General features: G+C 35.6%; 3 protein-coding genes across 5 annotated transcripts; 1 reads left to right on the top strand and 2 right to left on the bottom strand.

Annotated features, from left to right (window-relative positions):
* The first annotated feature begins 2,667 nt into the window (after positions 1–2,667).
* On the top strand, positions 2,668–5,393 carry LOC133854415 (GDSL esterase/lipase 7). Its single transcript, XM_062290613.1, has 5 exons — positions 2,668–3,010; positions 3,482–3,609; positions 4,314–4,553; positions 4,775–5,030; positions 5,120–5,393. The coding sequence occupies exons 1-5, from the start codon at positions 2,668–2,670 to the stop codon at positions 5,350–5,352; spliced, it is 1,200 nt and encodes a 399-aa protein (XP_062146597.1). The 3' UTR covers positions 5,353–5,393.
* Positions 5,394–5,483: 90 nt separating this feature from the next.
* Positions 5,484–8,596, bottom strand: LOC133854417 (calcineurin B-like protein 7). The gene is made up of 9 exons (XM_062290617.1): positions 7,715–8,596; positions 7,519–7,625; positions 7,336–7,418; positions 7,009–7,068; positions 6,498–6,606; positions 6,361–6,413; positions 5,942–6,022; positions 5,748–5,860; positions 5,484–5,598 (listed from the first exon to the last, which is right to left on the bottom strand). The coding sequence occupies exons 2-9, from the start codon at positions 7,586–7,588 to the stop codon at positions 5,529–5,531; spliced, it is 639 nt and encodes a 212-aa protein (XP_062146601.1). The 5' UTR covers positions 7,589–7,625; positions 7,715–8,596; the 3' UTR covers positions 5,484–5,528.
* A 187-nt stretch (positions 8,597–8,783) lies between these two features.
* On the bottom strand, positions 8,784–15,625 carry LOC133854416 (calcineurin B-like protein 7). Of its 3 annotated transcripts, none has more exons than XM_062290614.1 (11): positions 15,537–15,625; positions 15,350–15,456; positions 15,202–15,236; positions 13,215–13,345; positions 12,433–12,515; positions 12,206–12,265; positions 11,638–11,746; positions 11,443–11,507; positions 9,444–9,524; positions 9,252–9,364; positions 8,784–9,100 (listed from the first exon to the last, which is right to left on the bottom strand). In XM_062290614.1, exons 2-11 carry the CDS (start codon positions 15,431–15,433, stop codon positions 9,040–9,042), a joined length of 822 nt encoding a protein of 273 aa, XP_062146598.1. In that variant the 5' UTR covers positions 15,434–15,456; positions 15,537–15,625; the 3' UTR covers positions 8,784–9,039. The 3 variants fall into 3 exon arrangements, with proteins under 3 accessions (XP_062146598.1, XP_062146599.1, XP_062146600.1); XM_062290615.1 differs by having other exon boundaries at positions 11,443–11,495; positions 15,537–15,622; XM_062290616.1 differs by lacking the exons at positions 15,202–15,236; positions 15,537–15,625 and having other exon boundaries at positions 15,350–15,462.
* Positions 15,626–17,834: the final 2,209 nt, after the last annotated feature.

Here is a 17,834-nt window from a genome sequence, read left to right as displayed (position 1 = left end):
AAAATTTTGGGCATTTCAAGAAAGAGGAGTTGTTGGGCAAGACAAGTGGGCTCAACTAGGGGTGAAAATGCGGATACATATGTGATTATTAGCAATATCTACATTATCTGCGTAATGCGATTATCATTTTTGGGTACCCGCATCCGCAGCATGCAATTTCTATCCGTTTCCACGTGGTTATTGTGGTTATTATTCGCTGTCCGCAATAAGGTAATGGACGTTTTAGGCCTTGAAGTTGTCATCCCTCCTTCTAGTAAATAAAAAAAAGCATTATCTATAGTTAAAAACTATTGTTCAGATCACACTTGCTAATCATTTTGACATTAGATTTTCATCTCATACATTATTTAGCTTTTTGCATCATCTATCTATAGTCGATAAAGAAAAAAAAAATTGAAAATAATAATAATAATAATAATAATAAAGAAAGAACATTTAAGACAATTAAATTAGAACAAAGGAGAAATGTTTTCTAGTTGTGAAATCCAACGAGATTACAAATCCAACAAATATATTAAAAAAAAATCAAAAACAAAAACAAAAAAAAATTATAAATTACAAATTTGGCAAACATTAAAAAACAATATCCGAATTTCAAAACATAAAAAAACATGAAGTCTAAAATTGACACATTTATAAGTGGATGTTGATGGTAATGAATCTAAGCCACACTATGAATTCAAATATATATAATATATATTATATGTAATGGAATGCGAGTGTGGTTAATAACCGTGCGCATACCCTAAAATCTCTAGCCACATTATCCGCATATCCACACCCGCATATGCGGATAATACATCGCATATGCGGATAACAGATAGTGAATAGGTTTGGATAACGGTTATTATTTACACGCATTTTCACCCCTAGGCTCAACACCCTAAGCTACTTAGAGTAAGTGAATTCCACAATCCTTATCTCTTAAGTTGTTTGAATTATATATATATATATATATATAGAGAGAGAGAGAGAGAGAGAGAGAGAGAGAGAGAGAGAGAGAGAGAGAGAGAGAGAGAGAGAGAGAGAGAGAGAGAGAGAGCCTAATTGCAAAAAAATTTCGTCCACAATTTTTATGTACCATCGCAAGATTGCACTTATGACAAAAGAAACACCAAATTCTTTCTGAAAAATGAATGCTTGTACTAATATTCTTCCACAAAGTTCAACTTGGCAACATTTCAACAGATTATGTTGAAACCTACATCAATGTCTCATTAACATAATTACTTAGGGTATATAGTGTCTCCAAGACTCCAACATATTTAATTCCTCAAGGTTGGTTATTAATCTTTGACTAGAAGAAAAAAAGGTGGCCGGGATAGAAGGAAGAACATGCTTGGATATCATAACTTTTGCTATAAAATCCTATACAAACTCACGAGACAATTCATACTCTATGAAAAAAACAAGTGTCACGTGCAAGGCAAAACCACTTTAAATTTTAAGAATTCTTCTAAATTTTATGCTCTATAGGAGATAGATCCTCCCACCCTCCCAAATTAGTTTTTTACTCTCAAAGAATTTTTTTTTTTTTTTTTGGGTAATTTTGTCCCCTAGCTTAAAGTTTTAGTTCTACCTCTTAGTCATGGGATTATGATATGACGGTCTATATTTCAGTTGTTGATGTGATAAGAGAACATAGATTGTTCGTGTTTGTCATATCAATTTTTAAATATAGTAATGCTTCGTTTGTTTTGGCGTAAAATGATTTTTGGAAAATGATTTCGGCATTTTCCGGTGTTTGGTGGGAGCGAAAATAATAATCAACCGGAAAATGATTTCTGTTTGACAAAAAATGCTTGGTAAATTTCGGAAAATGATTTACGCTTTTTAAAAGCGTAAATCGTTTTCCAAAGACGCCAGACGCGGTCAATCTATTTTAAACGACACAGTTGACCATCACGTTCAAGCAGCCGACCACCATCGAAATATTGCCGGTATCGGAATCTGACAACATCCAGTTCATGTCGTCAGAATCCGGCCACCTTCGCCAGAATCCAGTCAGTCTAGATTCCGGCGACCAATCTGGCCGGAATCTAGCCAGAAAAGGCCGTATTCCGACCGTTTGTGCCGAAATCCGGCTATCCCAGATTCCGACGAAACTGTCCGGATTTCGACCTTATCTCGAATTCTGGCTATATTAGCCGGAATCAGGTAAAAATGGTCAGAATCTTGTCGGTCAGTGACCGAATCTCGTCATCGATGATTTTTATATTATTTTATATTAATATTTATATGTTTTGAATAAAAATTAATTTTTATAGGATAAAATGATTGAATGAAAATATGAAAAATATTTGTGATTTTTTGTACGTGCCAAACACCGAAAAATGCTTTCAGCGAAAAATATTTTCTAGAAAAATGACTTTCTTGAAACCATTTTACGACGAAAATCATTTTACGTCGAAACAAACGGAGCATAAATATGATGTGAACTGATACGTGATAAGTTATATTTTAATGATTAACGTGTAAAGTTTCACATGGATTAACATGTCAATTTATATAAAAATAAAATAAAATAATATTACGTGAACAAGAGCACGGAATATTCTAAATCCAAAAGGGTTTTTCCGACATTTTATAACCTCAAACCGTTATCTTACCCGCCAAACCTCCACTAGAACTCTCTTTCTTTCTTTCTTTCTCTCTGTGAAAGAAAACATGGCGCTCAATCTTCTTGTTTCTCTCATCTCAATCCTCATGTCCTCCATTTTCGCACAGCCAAGAGCTCTCCAATACCCTCAAGACTTGTTCTTCACGGAATTCATCAACCCCGCAAGTTCACCCACTTCATCCACTTCAGTCTCTCCCACCCCACCATTTCCAGAGACCCCTCCTCTGGTCCCTGCTTTCTTTGTCATTGGAGACTCCTCTGTTGACTGCGGCACCAACAACTACCTCGCCACGCTTGCACGCGCCGACCGCCCTCCTTACGGCCGAGACTTCGACACCCAACTCCCGACTGGACGGTTCTGTAATGGAAGAATCCCGGTTGATTATCTCGGTAAATATTGTTTTTTTTTTTAACTGTTTTTCTGGATAACCTTTTGTTTGTTTAGTGAGATAGTGGAGAAAAAGAAAATAAAAGAAAGAATGTTTGAATCTTGTTAGCTGTTTCTGTTTTCTTGATTTTGGACGTACATGTCTCCTTCTCAGTGCATGTCTCTCGGTTTGGTTAGTGAGAAGAGTGTAAAGAAAGAAAAGAAATTGAAATTTGGTCTTGTGGGTGTTCTTGTTTTGGTTTGAGAATCGAGATTTTTGTTTTCTTGGGATCCACATGGCTAAAGTTCTAAGATTCAACGATTTCAATTTTGTTTTACTGCATTTTCTCATCAGCCAAACGGAGTATACATGTTTTTTTGCTAGAAGTATAGAATTAAAACAATTCTGGATTATGGATTTTATTGATGAGAACGGATTAATAGGTATGATATTTTTCTTGTTTTGGGTTTTCTGTTTTGGATTCTTTAATCAGCTTTGCGTCTTGGACTTCCCTTTGTACCAAGTTATCTTGGGCAGAGTGGAAATGTGGAAGATATGATTCATGGAGTGAATTACGCATCTGCTGGTGCTGGGATTATATTCTCAAGTGGTTCGGAATTGGTATGCTTTCCACTATTATTGTTGATAAACTTGAATTAGTAGACAGATGTAATTAACTGTTTGATATATTCCTGCGATTTGGTTTAAAATCGCATATTTTGGTATGCAAAAAATCGCAGTTCCAAATGCGTATTCACGATTCAGTAACATGCTTATATTACCTCCTAATGCTCTAATTCCACTCCAGATTCTATTATTTGATTCTAAGGATGTTGAGTTCTTGTATATATATGGAGATGAAATTAATAGGCTTCTGTTTCACATAGTACTTTGATGGATTATGTTGCCTTAGATAGCCTTTAGTCGCTCCCAAAGTCAGGGATAAAAGTAAAAGAGAACTTAGAATCGAGCAGTAGCTGCTCTAGACACAACCATTAAAGAGATCCTAAGAGAATTTCTCTTTTCCTTATGCTTACTTGGTAACCTAAGGGATCACAAGTAACATTAGATGTCCCTTTCCATCTAAGATTTTAGTCCATGCCTTGGTTTTTGCATATGATCTGCTGAGCTGAGTAATTTTAGTACTATTTAGGAGTGTTGTTAGGGTACTACAAGTCCCCTACAAACTGACATGGCATTTCACGTATACTTACTATGTCAGCTATTAAACAATTAAACTTGATTGTAGCTGAGGTGTCAGTCCCACGTCCATGTCAGTTTGTAAGGGGTAGTTGTAACACAATGATTACTGTAAATTACTGCAGGGTCTACACATCTCATTCACACAGCAAATTCAGCAGTTTACAGATACATATCAGCAATTTATATTAAGTATGGGTGAGCATCGTGCAACTGATCTCATCACAAATTCGGTGTTCTATCTTTCAATTGGAATCAATGACTACATACATTACTATCTGCGTAATGTATCTAATGTGCAAAATCTATTCCTACCGTGGAGTTTCAACAAGTTTTTAGCATCCACAATAAAGCTGGAAATCAAGGTAATTAAGCTATGCTTTTGGTCTTTGCATTAATAAGCATTACATGCTTAGCCATTATCATTTCAAAATTCTGGTTGAATTAATTGAAGGGGATCAACAAATTTCATCATCATCACTCCTGAAACGGTTTCCAAACTTTGAATCTATCTGATAACTTGGGTTTAATTTTCTTTGTGTGTTGGTTTCAAGAATTTCCTAACAGTTTAAGCTTGATGGTACAGAACCTGTACAACATTAATGTTAGGAAAGTGGTGGTCATGGGGCTAGCACCTATTGGTTGTTCTCCTCACTACTTGTGGCAGTACAGTAGTAAGAATGGAGAGTGCATCGACTCGATAAACAACGTAGTTAGGGAGTTCAACTTTCTCATGAGATTCATGATTGAGGAACTTGGTGAGGAGCTTCCAGATTCCAATATCATCTTCTGCGATGTGTTTGAAGGATCCATGGATATAATAAAGAACCATCGACTTTATGGTGAGAAATCTTCTGAATTTTTCTCCTATTTTACCAAAACACTTTTCTTTGCTTATCCATCTCATCCTATATATTGTGCTCTTGTTCAGGTTTCAATGTTACTACTGATGCTTGCTGTGGGTTGGGAAAGTACAGGGGTTGGATAATGTGTTTATCACCAGATATGGCTTGCAGTAATGCTTCCAGTTATATCTGGTGGGATCAGTTCCACCCAACTGCTGAGGTGAATGCCATACTGGCAGACAATGTGTGGAATGGCTTGCACACAAAAATGTGCTATCCCATGAACTTGAAGGACATGGTTGTTTCCAAGGAAAAATGATCCGATGCAAAAGCTTCGAGAATGGCAAACTGCTCCGCTTATCGATAAGTATCTTGTACTGAAATTTTCCTTGATTTACATACCTAGTGTATAAAACTCATTAGGATACCTAACTGAGATTGTAAGTCATGTACATGTTAGCATGTCATTCTTTTGTTAATCCGATGTTATCCTTTTCAAAGATTGTTCATGTCATCTTCAAAGTCTGATCTCATCATGAAACTAGGAAATGCAGTTGTAATGGCCCTGCAATGAATGGAATCATATAAACAGTCAGGTTTAAAATGGTTATGAATGAATCAAGAGTAATAATAATAAACATAGAAGATTGAAACAAAGATGTCAAGGTCAAATCACATGAATAGAAACACAGAAACAAGATGAAAGGGACTTACTTTAGATATGGAATCGTCATATTCTTCAATATGGATGGATTGTGAGACACGAACTCCTGCCACTCTTCCATATCAATTTTTCCATCTTGTTTTAAATCCGCTTCCCTAAATGTCTGCAAATTACAGAGTGAAAGGTATACTTAACGAAAACATAATTGCATAGATTTTTACACGCGCTGCCATCTAAGCCATACCTTATCAATAATGGCTTCAATGATTTCATCAGAAAGGATCATGTCTGACTCCTTCAGAAGCGCCAAAAGCATTTCCTTGACCTTTCATGAATGTGAACATGGTATGTTAGTTTACAATTTCTTTTCCCCATTGCCATGCATTATCTTGTAACTTAACCACGCTTTAGGGACCTTTAAGCTCAATTTTTTTTTATGAAAAATGTTAGACCTAAAATTCTTTTACAATTTATTGACACATGTCAGCATGTGATTGGAGGCTGTTAAAATATTTTTTAGTGGTTGGCGTGGTTCCAATCACATGCCGACACGTGTTAGCAAGTTGTTAAAAAGTTGTTGGTCTAACGTTACTCTTTTCTTATTAAGTCATAAATAGTTGTGTAGATCAGAACAAGAATTAAGGTCAAAATATCACTCTTTACCTCTTCGCGTTCAATAAAGCCTGTTTGCCATATATCATATAATTGAAATGAAACTGCAACATCAAATATAAAGCTTTAGTACATTCTTTAGACACACACACACACACAAGAACTCACAAAATAGAAGAATTTCATACAAGCAACTTTTTCTGCTTGAGGTGCTTCTGGGTGGAAGACACTCAGAGATCGAACAAACTCCCCAAATTCTATCACCCCATCATGTTTGGAGTCAAACAGTTGGAAAATCTGTTAAGTGCAGGCAAGCAAAAACATTGTTGTCCCAGCAAAAGCAACAGAAAGATTAGAAAGGCTGTAACTTACCAGCATTTTGACATGCAGTCATAAAACAAGCATGTAGTACTAAAGATGACAATGTTGTTTTAAACAAAGACTGTTTACATGAATCAAATTGAAACGACGTGTTATTTAGTTGAACGAATACATAAATGAGCCGCAGTTTAAGCAAGAAAGGCAGAAATGGCATGAAGTTAATGAACCAAAAACAACAAAATTATGAGAAAACAAGAAAAAGGATGATTTGTGGCCAAAAGTTCTGTTATCAGAAATCCTGTCATTCAAATCTTTTCAAATATGTCATTCTGCGCCTACATTTTATCTCAAAATCAAAACTAAAGCCAGGAAGCTGACCCTGTCTGCAAAGAGACTTTGATGCTTGCTATTCCTGAATAATCCAAGCTGAAACTCTTCCTGCAAACTCAAAACTGAGATCAGAATGGATACTGCCCTATGAAAGAAGCTTACTATATTTTTTTAGTATTAGATTCAACTCAATCTGCGATTAAGGCTCAGTTAATGGAATTTTGAAGTCAACTTAAATAGTCAATCTTAAAACAATTAAGTTGAATGTAAAATATTTTCTGAACAGGTCTGCCAGCTTCATATCAAATTTTGTTGCATCTGGATATTACATTCATACATAGAAAGTGGTGCCTGGGAATGATGGGTGAAGCTTACTTTGCTTATGACCCCATCATTAACTATTGAACTGCTTAGTTTCATGAATAGCTCATACAAAGTTTCAACCTCGGTCACATTAACTGCAAGAATGTAAGGCATACAGATTCATTTAGCAAGTAAAACCTTAAAAGGAGATTCCAACCTGAGAGAATAAGTAAATGAAAAGGGAATGAAGCTCACAATGCGTTTGAGAGGCGAGAACAGCTGGGTTTTTGTCCTTAATTCGCAGCTTCATGAAAATGCATCCCATTGTAAAGCCCTTTATCTTAATAAAAAGGCTTTATTTTCTGCAAAAATAAATATGGTATGTCAAAACTTTGTTGTGGTTTTGGTTCTACTCACCAAGTGCCTAAAAACACTTATAAAGGTGACGTACTTTTTTTGTGTGGATTTGAGATTGAGAAATCTGCACGACTCTTTATTTTGATTGATTTGGTGGGCACAGGAAAAAAGGCTGCAACAGTGACTGCTGTTCAATGCAAGTAACCTCATGAGTTGCATGTGTTCACCTTGGGAGAAATGTGTGACTGGCTAGAATTTAATGATGCCAAACCCAATCAGGATCAATGCCATTCTTACAGTGAACAACTAACTAATAACATCCGTTTTGCATAAATAAAGCAGAGAGGATTGATTCTTTTCTTCATCTATGTCACTTGATGGTGATATGGAACATTAAAGGCTTTTCACCAAAGTGACCTACAAAAGTAGACCTGTACGGTTTCTAAACGGACTGCTACCCTCCGCAGATTGTCCATTTGGTGATTCTGGAACTTTGGAATAAATTAAGGAATAGTATGACTTGGAAGCATCATTTGTCATTCCCGGAATTCTTGATTTGCTGGAGCCCTTAACATGTAACTGAAGAAAGAAATGACATAGGGTTTGTTTGATAAAAGTTTTTAGATGATGAATTTTGTTTTTTAGTTGTAAAACTGCTCTGATGTGACATAAATGTTGAAATAATTTTGTGTGTTTTGTGAGTGTTTTATATTTGAAATTGTTTGTTAATAAATTTGATTTTTTTTGCTAAAAAGCAAAAAAATATCTCAAAAAAGCGTTGTCAAAAGATGTCATAATTTTGGCGATATACCAAAAACTAGTCCAGACTAGAGCCTTAATAACACAGTCTTAATACCAAATAACACTGTTCCCTATTCATTTTAACAAAACTGGTCACTGGTATGGAGTCAAAAAGTCCAGAATCGATTTTTGCCTTCATCAAGTCTGAGGAGATTAAGAGAAGTGAGAGCCGAGAAGACTGTCTTTGTGCAACGCATTGTTGGAGTGAGTGAAAATAGTTAAGTCCCATGTCCGTTAGGATACACAAAGTGACAAGCATAAGTTCTGCATTGCCTTATTTTTATGTTTTTCAATTGAAAGGGCAGTATTTCATGCTTTCAAATCATTTTCATTCTCTACGCACAAAAAAGTACTGCAAGTAGTAAACCCATGCAAACAAACATTTTCATTCTCCTATGTTATGCTTCTAAAGCCACACAGATAAGCAGAAACAATGTAAACTAAATTTTAAACCAACGTAAACAAATACTTTATTGCAACCATGGAAATATTATAGCTTGATGGGAGGCGCCTCAGAGATTTGTTGGTCTTTGCTCCTCTCTCCATAGGGGGTGTGTCTTGATGAGATCAGATCAGCATCTGAGGGAGAACGACATTTATACTATCTGACATTGGCAATTATTTATCCTCTTCAAATTCTGTGTTGAGCAAGAAGCTGGGAAACGCCACGGTTATCTCCCTGGAAAGTGAAAACCATATGAAAAGGTGTACTATAAGAGCAATGACTAAGACTGGTTGAGCTTAAATGATCATTATGATATCATATGACCAAGCTTCAGAAAGATGAACAAAACAATAAATGATGATATGAACAGAACTGTAGGACCCACTTTAAATATGGAAGATTCATGTTCTTTATCAGAGATGGATTCTTGGCTACATATTCCTTCCACTCTTCTAAATCAATCTTTCCGTCTTCTTTTGAATCTGCCTCCATCATTGTCTAAATGAATTTGACCACAAATTGAGATTCAGATAGTATGATGAGGGAAAAAAACAGAAAATTGTGAAGTGTACAACACCTTATCAATCATTGATTCCACAACATCATCAGGGAGTGCCAGATCAGATTCACTCAGAATAGCCAGCACCATCTCCTTCAACTTCAACAGTAGCAATGGTTCATCACATAGAGTTGAAATAATCAGAAATGCAGCTGTTGGACTACTAAAGAAAATTGATTGCAACATTAGGGCCCCGTTTGAAAACCACTTTCCCCTCCCCTCCCCTTCCCTTCACTTCTCCCAAAAAACATCAACTTCAAAACATTCTTAACTTTTTTCACTTTTTATATCACATCAATACTTTCTTATTACTTTTTAAATAAAAAACTCACTACAATACAAATTTTTTCTACTTTTCCATATAAATTATATCAACTTTATATCACATCAATTTTAATTTTCAATCATTCAAAAAAAAAAACCAAGGGGAGGGGAGGGCAAGGGGGTTTTCAAACGGGGCCTAGGAGTTCAAGACTAATAAAAAATTGGAAACAAGATTTATATATGACTATACTTGTCACAAGAGATTATATACCACATTTGACAAAAGCTAAATAATGAATAAGGACAAGTGTAGTAACCATAATGTGACATATAAAAACAAAGCAATGACAAGCAGTAGGGATAATTACACTTAACCCCCATGATTTACCTCCCAATGTACCAAAATTGGTACATGACCCCCCTGAACTTGCCAACGTGTGGCAAAATCAACATTCCGTCCAATCGACCGTTCGTTTGAACGAAAAGTCGGTCACGTGCAAGTCACGTGACTTGGGGAGGGTCTCTGTCTTAAACGGCCACGTGACTTGCACGTGACCGATTTTCAGTCCAAACGAACAGTCGATTGGACGGAAGGTTGATTTTGCCACACGTTGGCAAGTTCGGGGGGGTCATGTACCAATTTTGGTACATTGGGGGGTAAATCGCCATACCGTGGATAAATCATGGGGGTTAATTGTAATTATCCCCAAGCAGTAATTGTTCACATGACCATGCTACAAAATTTCTCCTTTACAACGACAACCGGCCAGCCTCTTGAATTTGGAGGTTGGGGGGAGGGGGGAGGGGGGAGATAATCCAGATATTTAATTGGCATCTTCTGATTTCTGATGTACTCTTGGTAAGATACCAACAAAGATTTTGCATGGTCCTATCCAGGAGTTAAGGCCTTATGGAATATGGTTATTTACAACATCTATGGTAGATAACGATTAAGTTTTTGATAATTAATTAGTTTAGATATTGACCCTGTCACAAAATGCATATTCAGATCATACTCATTTTGAACAAAGACGAAAATTGCAATATGACCCCAAAACATTACCTAGAGAAGGGGGGGGGGGGGGGGGGGGGGGGGGCAATCACCACAATCCAAGAAAGCATAAAACAAAATCAACACGAGGATTGTAGTGACAAAGTGGGAACTTTTAAACAACTTTTCAAAAGAAAAACTACTCCGAGGGCAGCCAACCTCAGGAATTTCCATTATCAAAGATTTAAATGTTACAATCAGTCTATACTTACAAAACTTTTGTAGCCTAGACTGAGACTTGTAGCCCCAACAAATTACCCGTTTATCTTCTTCCGCAGTAGTTCCAGAACTATGGCCTTCTTCTATAAAATTTCCTCAATGAACGAACCTGCTCGCTGCAATCTGAAACTCTGGTAGTAATCTACTAAAATAGTAGATGGCCGAAGGTTTTCTATGGTTTGAAAGTAACAAGGAGAGGTTTGTGTTTCAATATATGGTCATTTGACAAGAGCAAAGAGATTCATATGTGGTCACATTAACCATTAAAGATGCACTAGATAAATGTGAAATACTAGTTAAGATGCACTAGATAAATGTGAAAATACTAGTAAATCCACTATTTCTCATCGGTTTAGGCTTTTGGGATTAGTGGTAATTGATCGAGTGATAGTCAAACAACTACTATTGTCATCAATTGCATTTTGCAGTATTCTTAAGGAAGCATCAGGACATGAGGACAAGAGGAAATATGTAATTACTCACCTCTTCACGCTTAATGTAGCCAGTTTGCCGTAGATCATACAATCTAAATGCAACTGCAAGAAAATCTTTTCCCAGCAGCTTAGATTTTATAAGAGTATTGAATAGAACAAGAGACAGTTACATATCTTCACTCCATGAACAAAAAATAACAGGAAAAAAAAAATCGTGTTTCATTTTCACGACAAATTTCCATACATGTAATTTTGTCTACTTCAGGTGCATCTGGGTGGAAGATGCTTAAACATCGAACAAATTCTTCAAATTCGATAACCCCATCCTGCTTAACATCAAATAGATCAAATACCTGCAATAAGTTCCCAGGTCAGATTGCATAATATCAGCTGTCCAAAATTTGGTATATACAAAATCATAAAGTTGACAATTTGAAGCTGGTGAGTAACTAACAAGCCATAATAAGAAGTACCAAAGTAGTATATCTTTTGTTTAGGCCTGGGACAAGACTTTTTAGATCCATTCAACATTCTAAATTCACTTTGCGTTTCAGGAAACTGACAAGCTGGATTTCTTTGATACACAGATACAACTTATCTTTAAATATTCAGGTACTTTGTGACTGCATAAAAGTATTGAAAACATGGGGGCTTTTTTAATTTGGTGCTGCTGCCATAAAAAAGGTTGAAATGATTTATATGACAGGAATATAAAATGTGAGAATACAATTTAAACATTAAATATAGAACACAGAAAAAAAAAAGAAAAAAAAAAAAAAAAAGAGGTATACTACAATACAGAAAATACACACCCTGTTTGCAAAAAGATTTTGCTCACGACTGTTTATGAGAAGTGCAAGATAGAATTCTTCCTGTCCATAGAATGTCGAATAAATTAGCACAAGTCATCTCAAATTCCAGTCAAAGAGCTAAAAATCCTATCTTAACCTTCAACCATATGACCAAACTTCAGAATATGGTCCAAGCTGCCAACACTAGCTCATGAAAAGACAAATTAGAAAAAGTTGGATGTATATACCTTGTGAATAAGACCATCATCATGTATGGAGCTGCTTAGTTCCTTGAAGAGACAATACAAGGCCTCTACTTCATTGACTGCAACTGTTGAAAAATTAAAGATATATACATAAGATTTCCAACTGTTGAAAAATACCACACATTGTAAGTCTTAAAGCCATACCTTCAAAAGGCTATAAGTTTGTGTTTGTTTTTCTGTTTAAGGTGATTTCTTTTTTAAAATAAAATAAAATAAAATAAAATCATATATATTTTTCAGATAAGAACAGAAAAACAGAAAAATATCCACATGGGAAATAAGAGGAAAAAATCCTGATCAGTTCAAAACTAGTTTTCCTCCCTACATTATAAGTGTCATTACCCTATATGAGTGCATTCTCTGTTACAGTTACATATCCACCCTTGTTTAAAAGTATTGAGCTTAAGGCCACAGAGAAGCAAAATTGAAGCAGCACCTAATTAGGATATGTAAATGAGTAATGCTATTTAGTATACTGCTATACGATTGTCATACAACTTAAATGATGTGGCAGTGAAAATTAGCACTTGATTTTTTTATATATATATATATATATATATATATATATATATATATAAGTGCTTATCTAAAGGCTAATTTTTACTACCATATCATCAAGTTGTATGAAAGTCGTATAAGAGTCTACTAGATAGCATTACTCGTAAAATACATACCAAATCAAGACTATTTATCCTTTGTCTAATAATTCCATTTGAAGGTTGAAATCGATCAATTAGCTCAACCCCAATTTTCTTTCTACTTACAAGGTGTTTCAGAAGCAAGAACGTTAGCCTCCGGACACCAAGATTTTGTTTTGGCCTTCTTCAAGCAAAAGCAGCCCTTAAAAGCATCCATCATGCGAGTGTTTATGTCAATGATGGTATTGAATATATGCCTGCAACATGCAAAGAGAAAAGTGCTTTAGACTAAGAGATATGCTGATAGATTCATCTAGTAAGATTTTTTATTTTTGGATGGAGTTCTGTAATATTGTACCATTTTGTTCTACATAGCATATGATTTGGTTCATTTTTTATTTAGTTAACATTTGGAATATGCCAATTTATTTGCAAGGAAAACTTTCAAGAATATGTCAAACTCAACTACAAATAAGGACTAATTCCCATCTCATGGGAGGTTCTAATATGTCCTATTTTTTTTAGTTTGATCCACTACCATACCATGAATGTTGTGAGTTCACGTGTGAGTGTTGTATCTTATATTGAGAAAAAATAAATAAAGTGAGTAGTAAATATATATATGTGGACTCAAACCCATCAGCTTAAGCTTTTTGATTGAAGTAGTGTTCAAACATGTATATTAATGTGCTCTTGGTGGACTCCATAGGCAATTCTCTCCCTAACAAATTGGTATTAAAATTATGGTTCAGCTTTTGCTTGAACAAGTGTTTTAGTCTTTGGCACGTTTGGTTTGGCTTCGGTAAAGAGTGTGAGTGACTCTTGGACTAAAGTTGCATCGGTGGCATGTAATTGGCGCAACTCTTGTATGCGTGATACTCTTGAATTGTAAAAGATTTACACACGAGGTAGAGTTAGGTCAATGTGGAAGAGACTCATATGTGATTCAATGTGAATGAGAGATTTGTTATGAGTGCAAGTGTGAGTGTTTTGTCTCACATTGAGGAAAAATAAACAAAGTGAAGAGTTAATATACATAAGTGGACCCAAACCCATCAACTTAAGCTTTTGGGTTGAAGTGATATCCAAAAATATATATTAATGTGCTCTCAGTGAACTCCTTAAGCAATTCTCTCATCTCCTAACCCGAGAGATTTATGGAGAATCATGTATCCATTGTACAACGCATGTGGATTTGCAACTTGGAGGGGACATCTAAATTATAGAAATCAGAAAAATTTTCAGGTTTATCTTTACCTTCTAAGAAACAGGGGTGGCGATTCGGGTTCATTGGTCAGGTTTGTGTTGTGTCAAGCCATTGGTATACTACTATATGGGTCAACCCGACCCATTTAATTAAACTAGTTAACCTTCTCAACCCTAAAACAAACCGTTTAAATAAACAGGTAATACGACACGACTCACATAACCCATTTAATAAATAGTTATGTTGGGTTGACCCGAACACGACATATTTCAACCTGTTGTATTTGGTATCACCTAATTAACACAATTTCATATCTTATAAGCATATATTATATCAATTATACCCATTCACAACTATAGATTCATGAAAATTAGTATCCAATTAACCATAACCATAATTAATAAACATAATCCAACTTCTCTGCGTAATATCCAATTAGAATAATAATACAATCAAATGAAGTTCATCTCCATAAACAAACACATAGCAGTAAAAGAAAATAAGATTACATGTCTAATCGGATTTATATTTTAAGGTTTTAATTTTTTAATGGTAAAAATTAAAAAATATATATATTTTATATACAAGTTATGCTGCTCACTTGTGGGTTAAGCTGGCCTTGTAGAATACTAAAAGAGCATGAAATGGACTGTAAAGTAAAAAATCCCAAACACCCAGTTGCCTAAACCACTGTAAATTCCTCAAAATTGGCTAACTATACCCCCATAAGAGTAAATCATGACAGTGGTACAAAAAGTCAACTGCTTAAACAGCCTGCTGTGGAGCCAAAACACCAAAAAATGTCCTAAAAAGTAAAAAGTGTCCTGCTGCAACTACATGTGTAGGACCCAAATCAAGCGAAAAAGGGGAAAAAAGACAAGCACCCAAAACAAAATTTAACCCAACCTGTTCATGAACTTGAAATCCTGTACCAACTGTCTCTTTTTATCCCAAAAGGAAAGACAGATCATGTTGAAGGATGAAGAAAGAAAGTCTGAGTCTCATGGAATTGAACATCAAGAGTGAGAGCAATATATAATATACATAAACTCACCTGGGTGCTCTCTTTCAATGGATGAAGATCGACCAATGGCTGTTCATCACTTTCAGAGCTTCTCTGTTTGCACTTTGCATGCATATATCTGACTTGGCTCCCACTTGCTGTCGTATCTTTGTGTCAATAAGCATATATTTAAGTCCATAATGTTACTTTTATCCAAGCATAGTAAATTTAATATTACCTTAAACATTACTTTTTCAAGGATTCCGCGGTTTTCCCGCTCACCAAACCGCGTCCGAAAGCCGACCGCAAATGTTTCTTCTTGGGGCGACCTTTTTACTTATGCCATCTAATTTATAGTAGGGTCTTCGGTCATGGTTTCTAAATGCCCGTAACATGCCGCCAGAGTGGTTGTTGCGACGACAAGTTCATCTTTTTAAATTAATTTTGTTAGATATTAATTAAGGGATTAAGTTTATCATTTTTTTATTAATTTAAAATTTTTAAATAAGTGATGATTTAACATGTTACTAAAATTTAGCACGGAAAGACCAATGACAAGATACAGGCATAACCAAATTCTTTGGAGTGGTTATCATCTTGACTAATTCTTTGTCTGAAGTAATGACAATTGGACTAATGCTGCAGAGTTGTTAATCTTAATGCTGCAATCTTGGCATCCTTCAAGCAAGTGTTATGTTGACACGACTGGTCAAGTTATTTGGGTTTTTCTTCTTGGTAGGGTCTTATCGCTCGTTCTAAGAGCACTAGCAGCAGACACCCAACTATTTTTCCTAAATTTAGGAAACAAAACTACATTTTACTTCCCTATAAAAAAAACACTCCACAATAGATTCCTTTAATTTTCCTATATCAATTAAATACTATTTTTTACTCTTATTTTATTTTATTTTTCTCTTTCTTACTTTTATTTTTTTATTCATTTATTTTCTTCTCTTTCATGCTCTCTCGTCTTCTCCGTCACACTCCACACAAAACCCACCTCTTCCGTTGCAATCGGAACTCTTCAATTCAGAATCCAACCCCTGGAAATCTCAATCAGAGAAATTGAGAAGCGTGCTTGTTTCTTGGGCACCTAGAAAAGAAACACAAATCCTTTGCAAAGAGACTAAGACTGGGCTCAAACAAACCCAATCACAAAATACCCACAATGCTTTTAAATCACAAGAAGAGAAACAAACAAAGACAATGTAAGGTATAGAGACAAGAACGGAAAGTTGACAAGAATATTTGCAGACAGAGTGAAGTGGATTCGGAGAAAGGAGAAGGAGGAACTAATATGGGACTCATGAGAGAATTTGCAATCAGTTTATTGGTCCCAAATCCATCATCATCCTGGTCCAGGCCGGCTTACCTGTTGATCAAACCATCGCCGCCCTCTCCTCCCAAATCTTCCCCGACGACGCCATTATCGACAGCGGCAACAAGTGGTACGAGAACACCAAGCGGTGAAGTGATTCATGAGTGAAGGAGAGAGCCAGAGAGGAGATAGGAGAGAGGAGAGAGAACGATTTTTTTTCTATTAAAAAAAGTGATTGGAAAGCTACAGTGCTACCCAACCAAAATATGTAAAATTGGGGTATCTATTGTGGGTCAGTTTTTGGTGTTTTTTATCAAATTTTCTCTAAATATAAGGAAGGGAACCAATATATGGAATCTGCTACTAGTGCACTAAGCTCTATTCCCTTGTATTGGCCTTTGTGGTTTGGTCAAGACTTGTGGTTCAAACTTTATCATCCCATCTGAAATTCAAGTTTGCTTTTTTTATTCGGACTGGTCAAGCATATATCTGGCCTATTAGTTGCCCCACATTTCCATGCCGGACTTGTCATCTGGTCGGGCACTGAGAATCTTCTCGACCACTATGCCTTCTTGGACTATATATAGCAATTCACGTCCTAGAAGCTGAGGGCAGTCCTTACCACTTCAAATAGGAATTGAATTAATAATTATAGAGAGAGTGAGAATGCTTTCAAACACTACATATGAAGCGGCCTATTTAGTTAAATGGTGTGCACAAAAGTTGACATCTAGAAGACTTCAATGCAATTCACTTGTTGAAAATAACTAGTGATGGTCCCGATGGACGTTCAAAATTGTAATGTCCCGAAAAATTAATTACTTAGGAACTAACTCTTCAGTATGCATCCCGTCTTACTAACCAAAAAATAAGACCAAGAGATCTTAGAATTATCGTCAGAGAACCTACAAGTATGCGAATTATAGATATTAATAAATCTCAACATTTATCAAATTATCTCCAAATTTAATTTTATGAATCCTTTTGCTAGAATTTATGATTTGGTTCGAGGGCCACTTCACACCAAGCTATGTCTTTGAATCTCAACGTGACGTTAACTTCCTTTAGAAAATTCAAACCACTAATTTAGCTTGGCTTCAATTGAAATTGAATCTATTGGGATTGGGTATGTGCCATTTTATGTCATGTTATAAGACACGTGTCCCAATCTTAAAATTGGACTCGAACCAAACCCTATTTTTGTTTTTTGTTGAAAAG

This window comes from Alnus glutinosa, chromosome 13, assembly GCF_958979055.1.
Source record: "Alnus glutinosa chromosome 13, dhAlnGlut1.1, whole genome shotgun sequence".
NCBI classification, from domain to species: Eukaryota; Viridiplantae; Streptophyta; class Magnoliopsida; order Fagales; family Betulaceae; genus Alnus; species Alnus glutinosa.
Note: the sequence above shows the minus strand (reverse complement) of the source record. Positions and strands in the feature narration are given on the sequence as shown.

Bases quoted from the DNA above. Each gene is read 5' to 3' on its own strand.
- LOC133854415 (XM_062290613.1), top strand. From the start codon at position 2,668: ATGGCGCTCAATCTTCTTGTTTCTCTCATCTCAATCCTCATGTCCTCC. The intron at 3,610-4,313 runs GTATGCTTTCCA...AAATTACTGCAG, and splicing joins TCTCAAGTGGTTCGGAATTG to GGTCTACACATCTCATTCAC. The intron at 4,554-4,774 runs GTAATTAAGCTA...TTGATGGTACAG, and splicing joins CAATAAAGCTGGAAATCAAG to AACCTGTACAACATTAATGT.
- LOC133854417 (XM_062290617.1), bottom strand. From the start codon at position 7,588: ATGGGATGCATTTTCATGAAGCTGCGAATTAAGGACAAAAACCCAGCT. The intron at 7,069-7,335 runs GTAAGCTTCACC...TTGAGTTTGCAG, and splicing joins ATGATGGGGTCATAAGCAAA to GAAGAGTTTCAGCTTGGATT. The intron at 6,607-7,008 runs GTCAGCTTCCTG...TGCACTTAACAG, and splicing joins AAAGTCTCTTTGCAGACAGG to ATTTTCCAACTGTTTGACTC.
- LOC133854416 (XM_062290614.1), bottom strand. From the start codon at position 15,433: ATGCATGCAAAGTGCAAACAGAGAAGCTCTGAAAGTGATGAACAGCCA. The intron at 9,525-11,442 runs GTGAGTAATTAC...CTACTGTTGAAG, and splicing joins GCTACATTAAGCGTGAAGAG to TTGAAGGAGATGGTGCTGGC. The intron at 9,101-9,251 runs GTGGGTCCTACA...TTCACTTTCCAG, and splicing joins ATGAATCTTCCATATTTAAA to GGAGATAACCGTGGCGTTTC.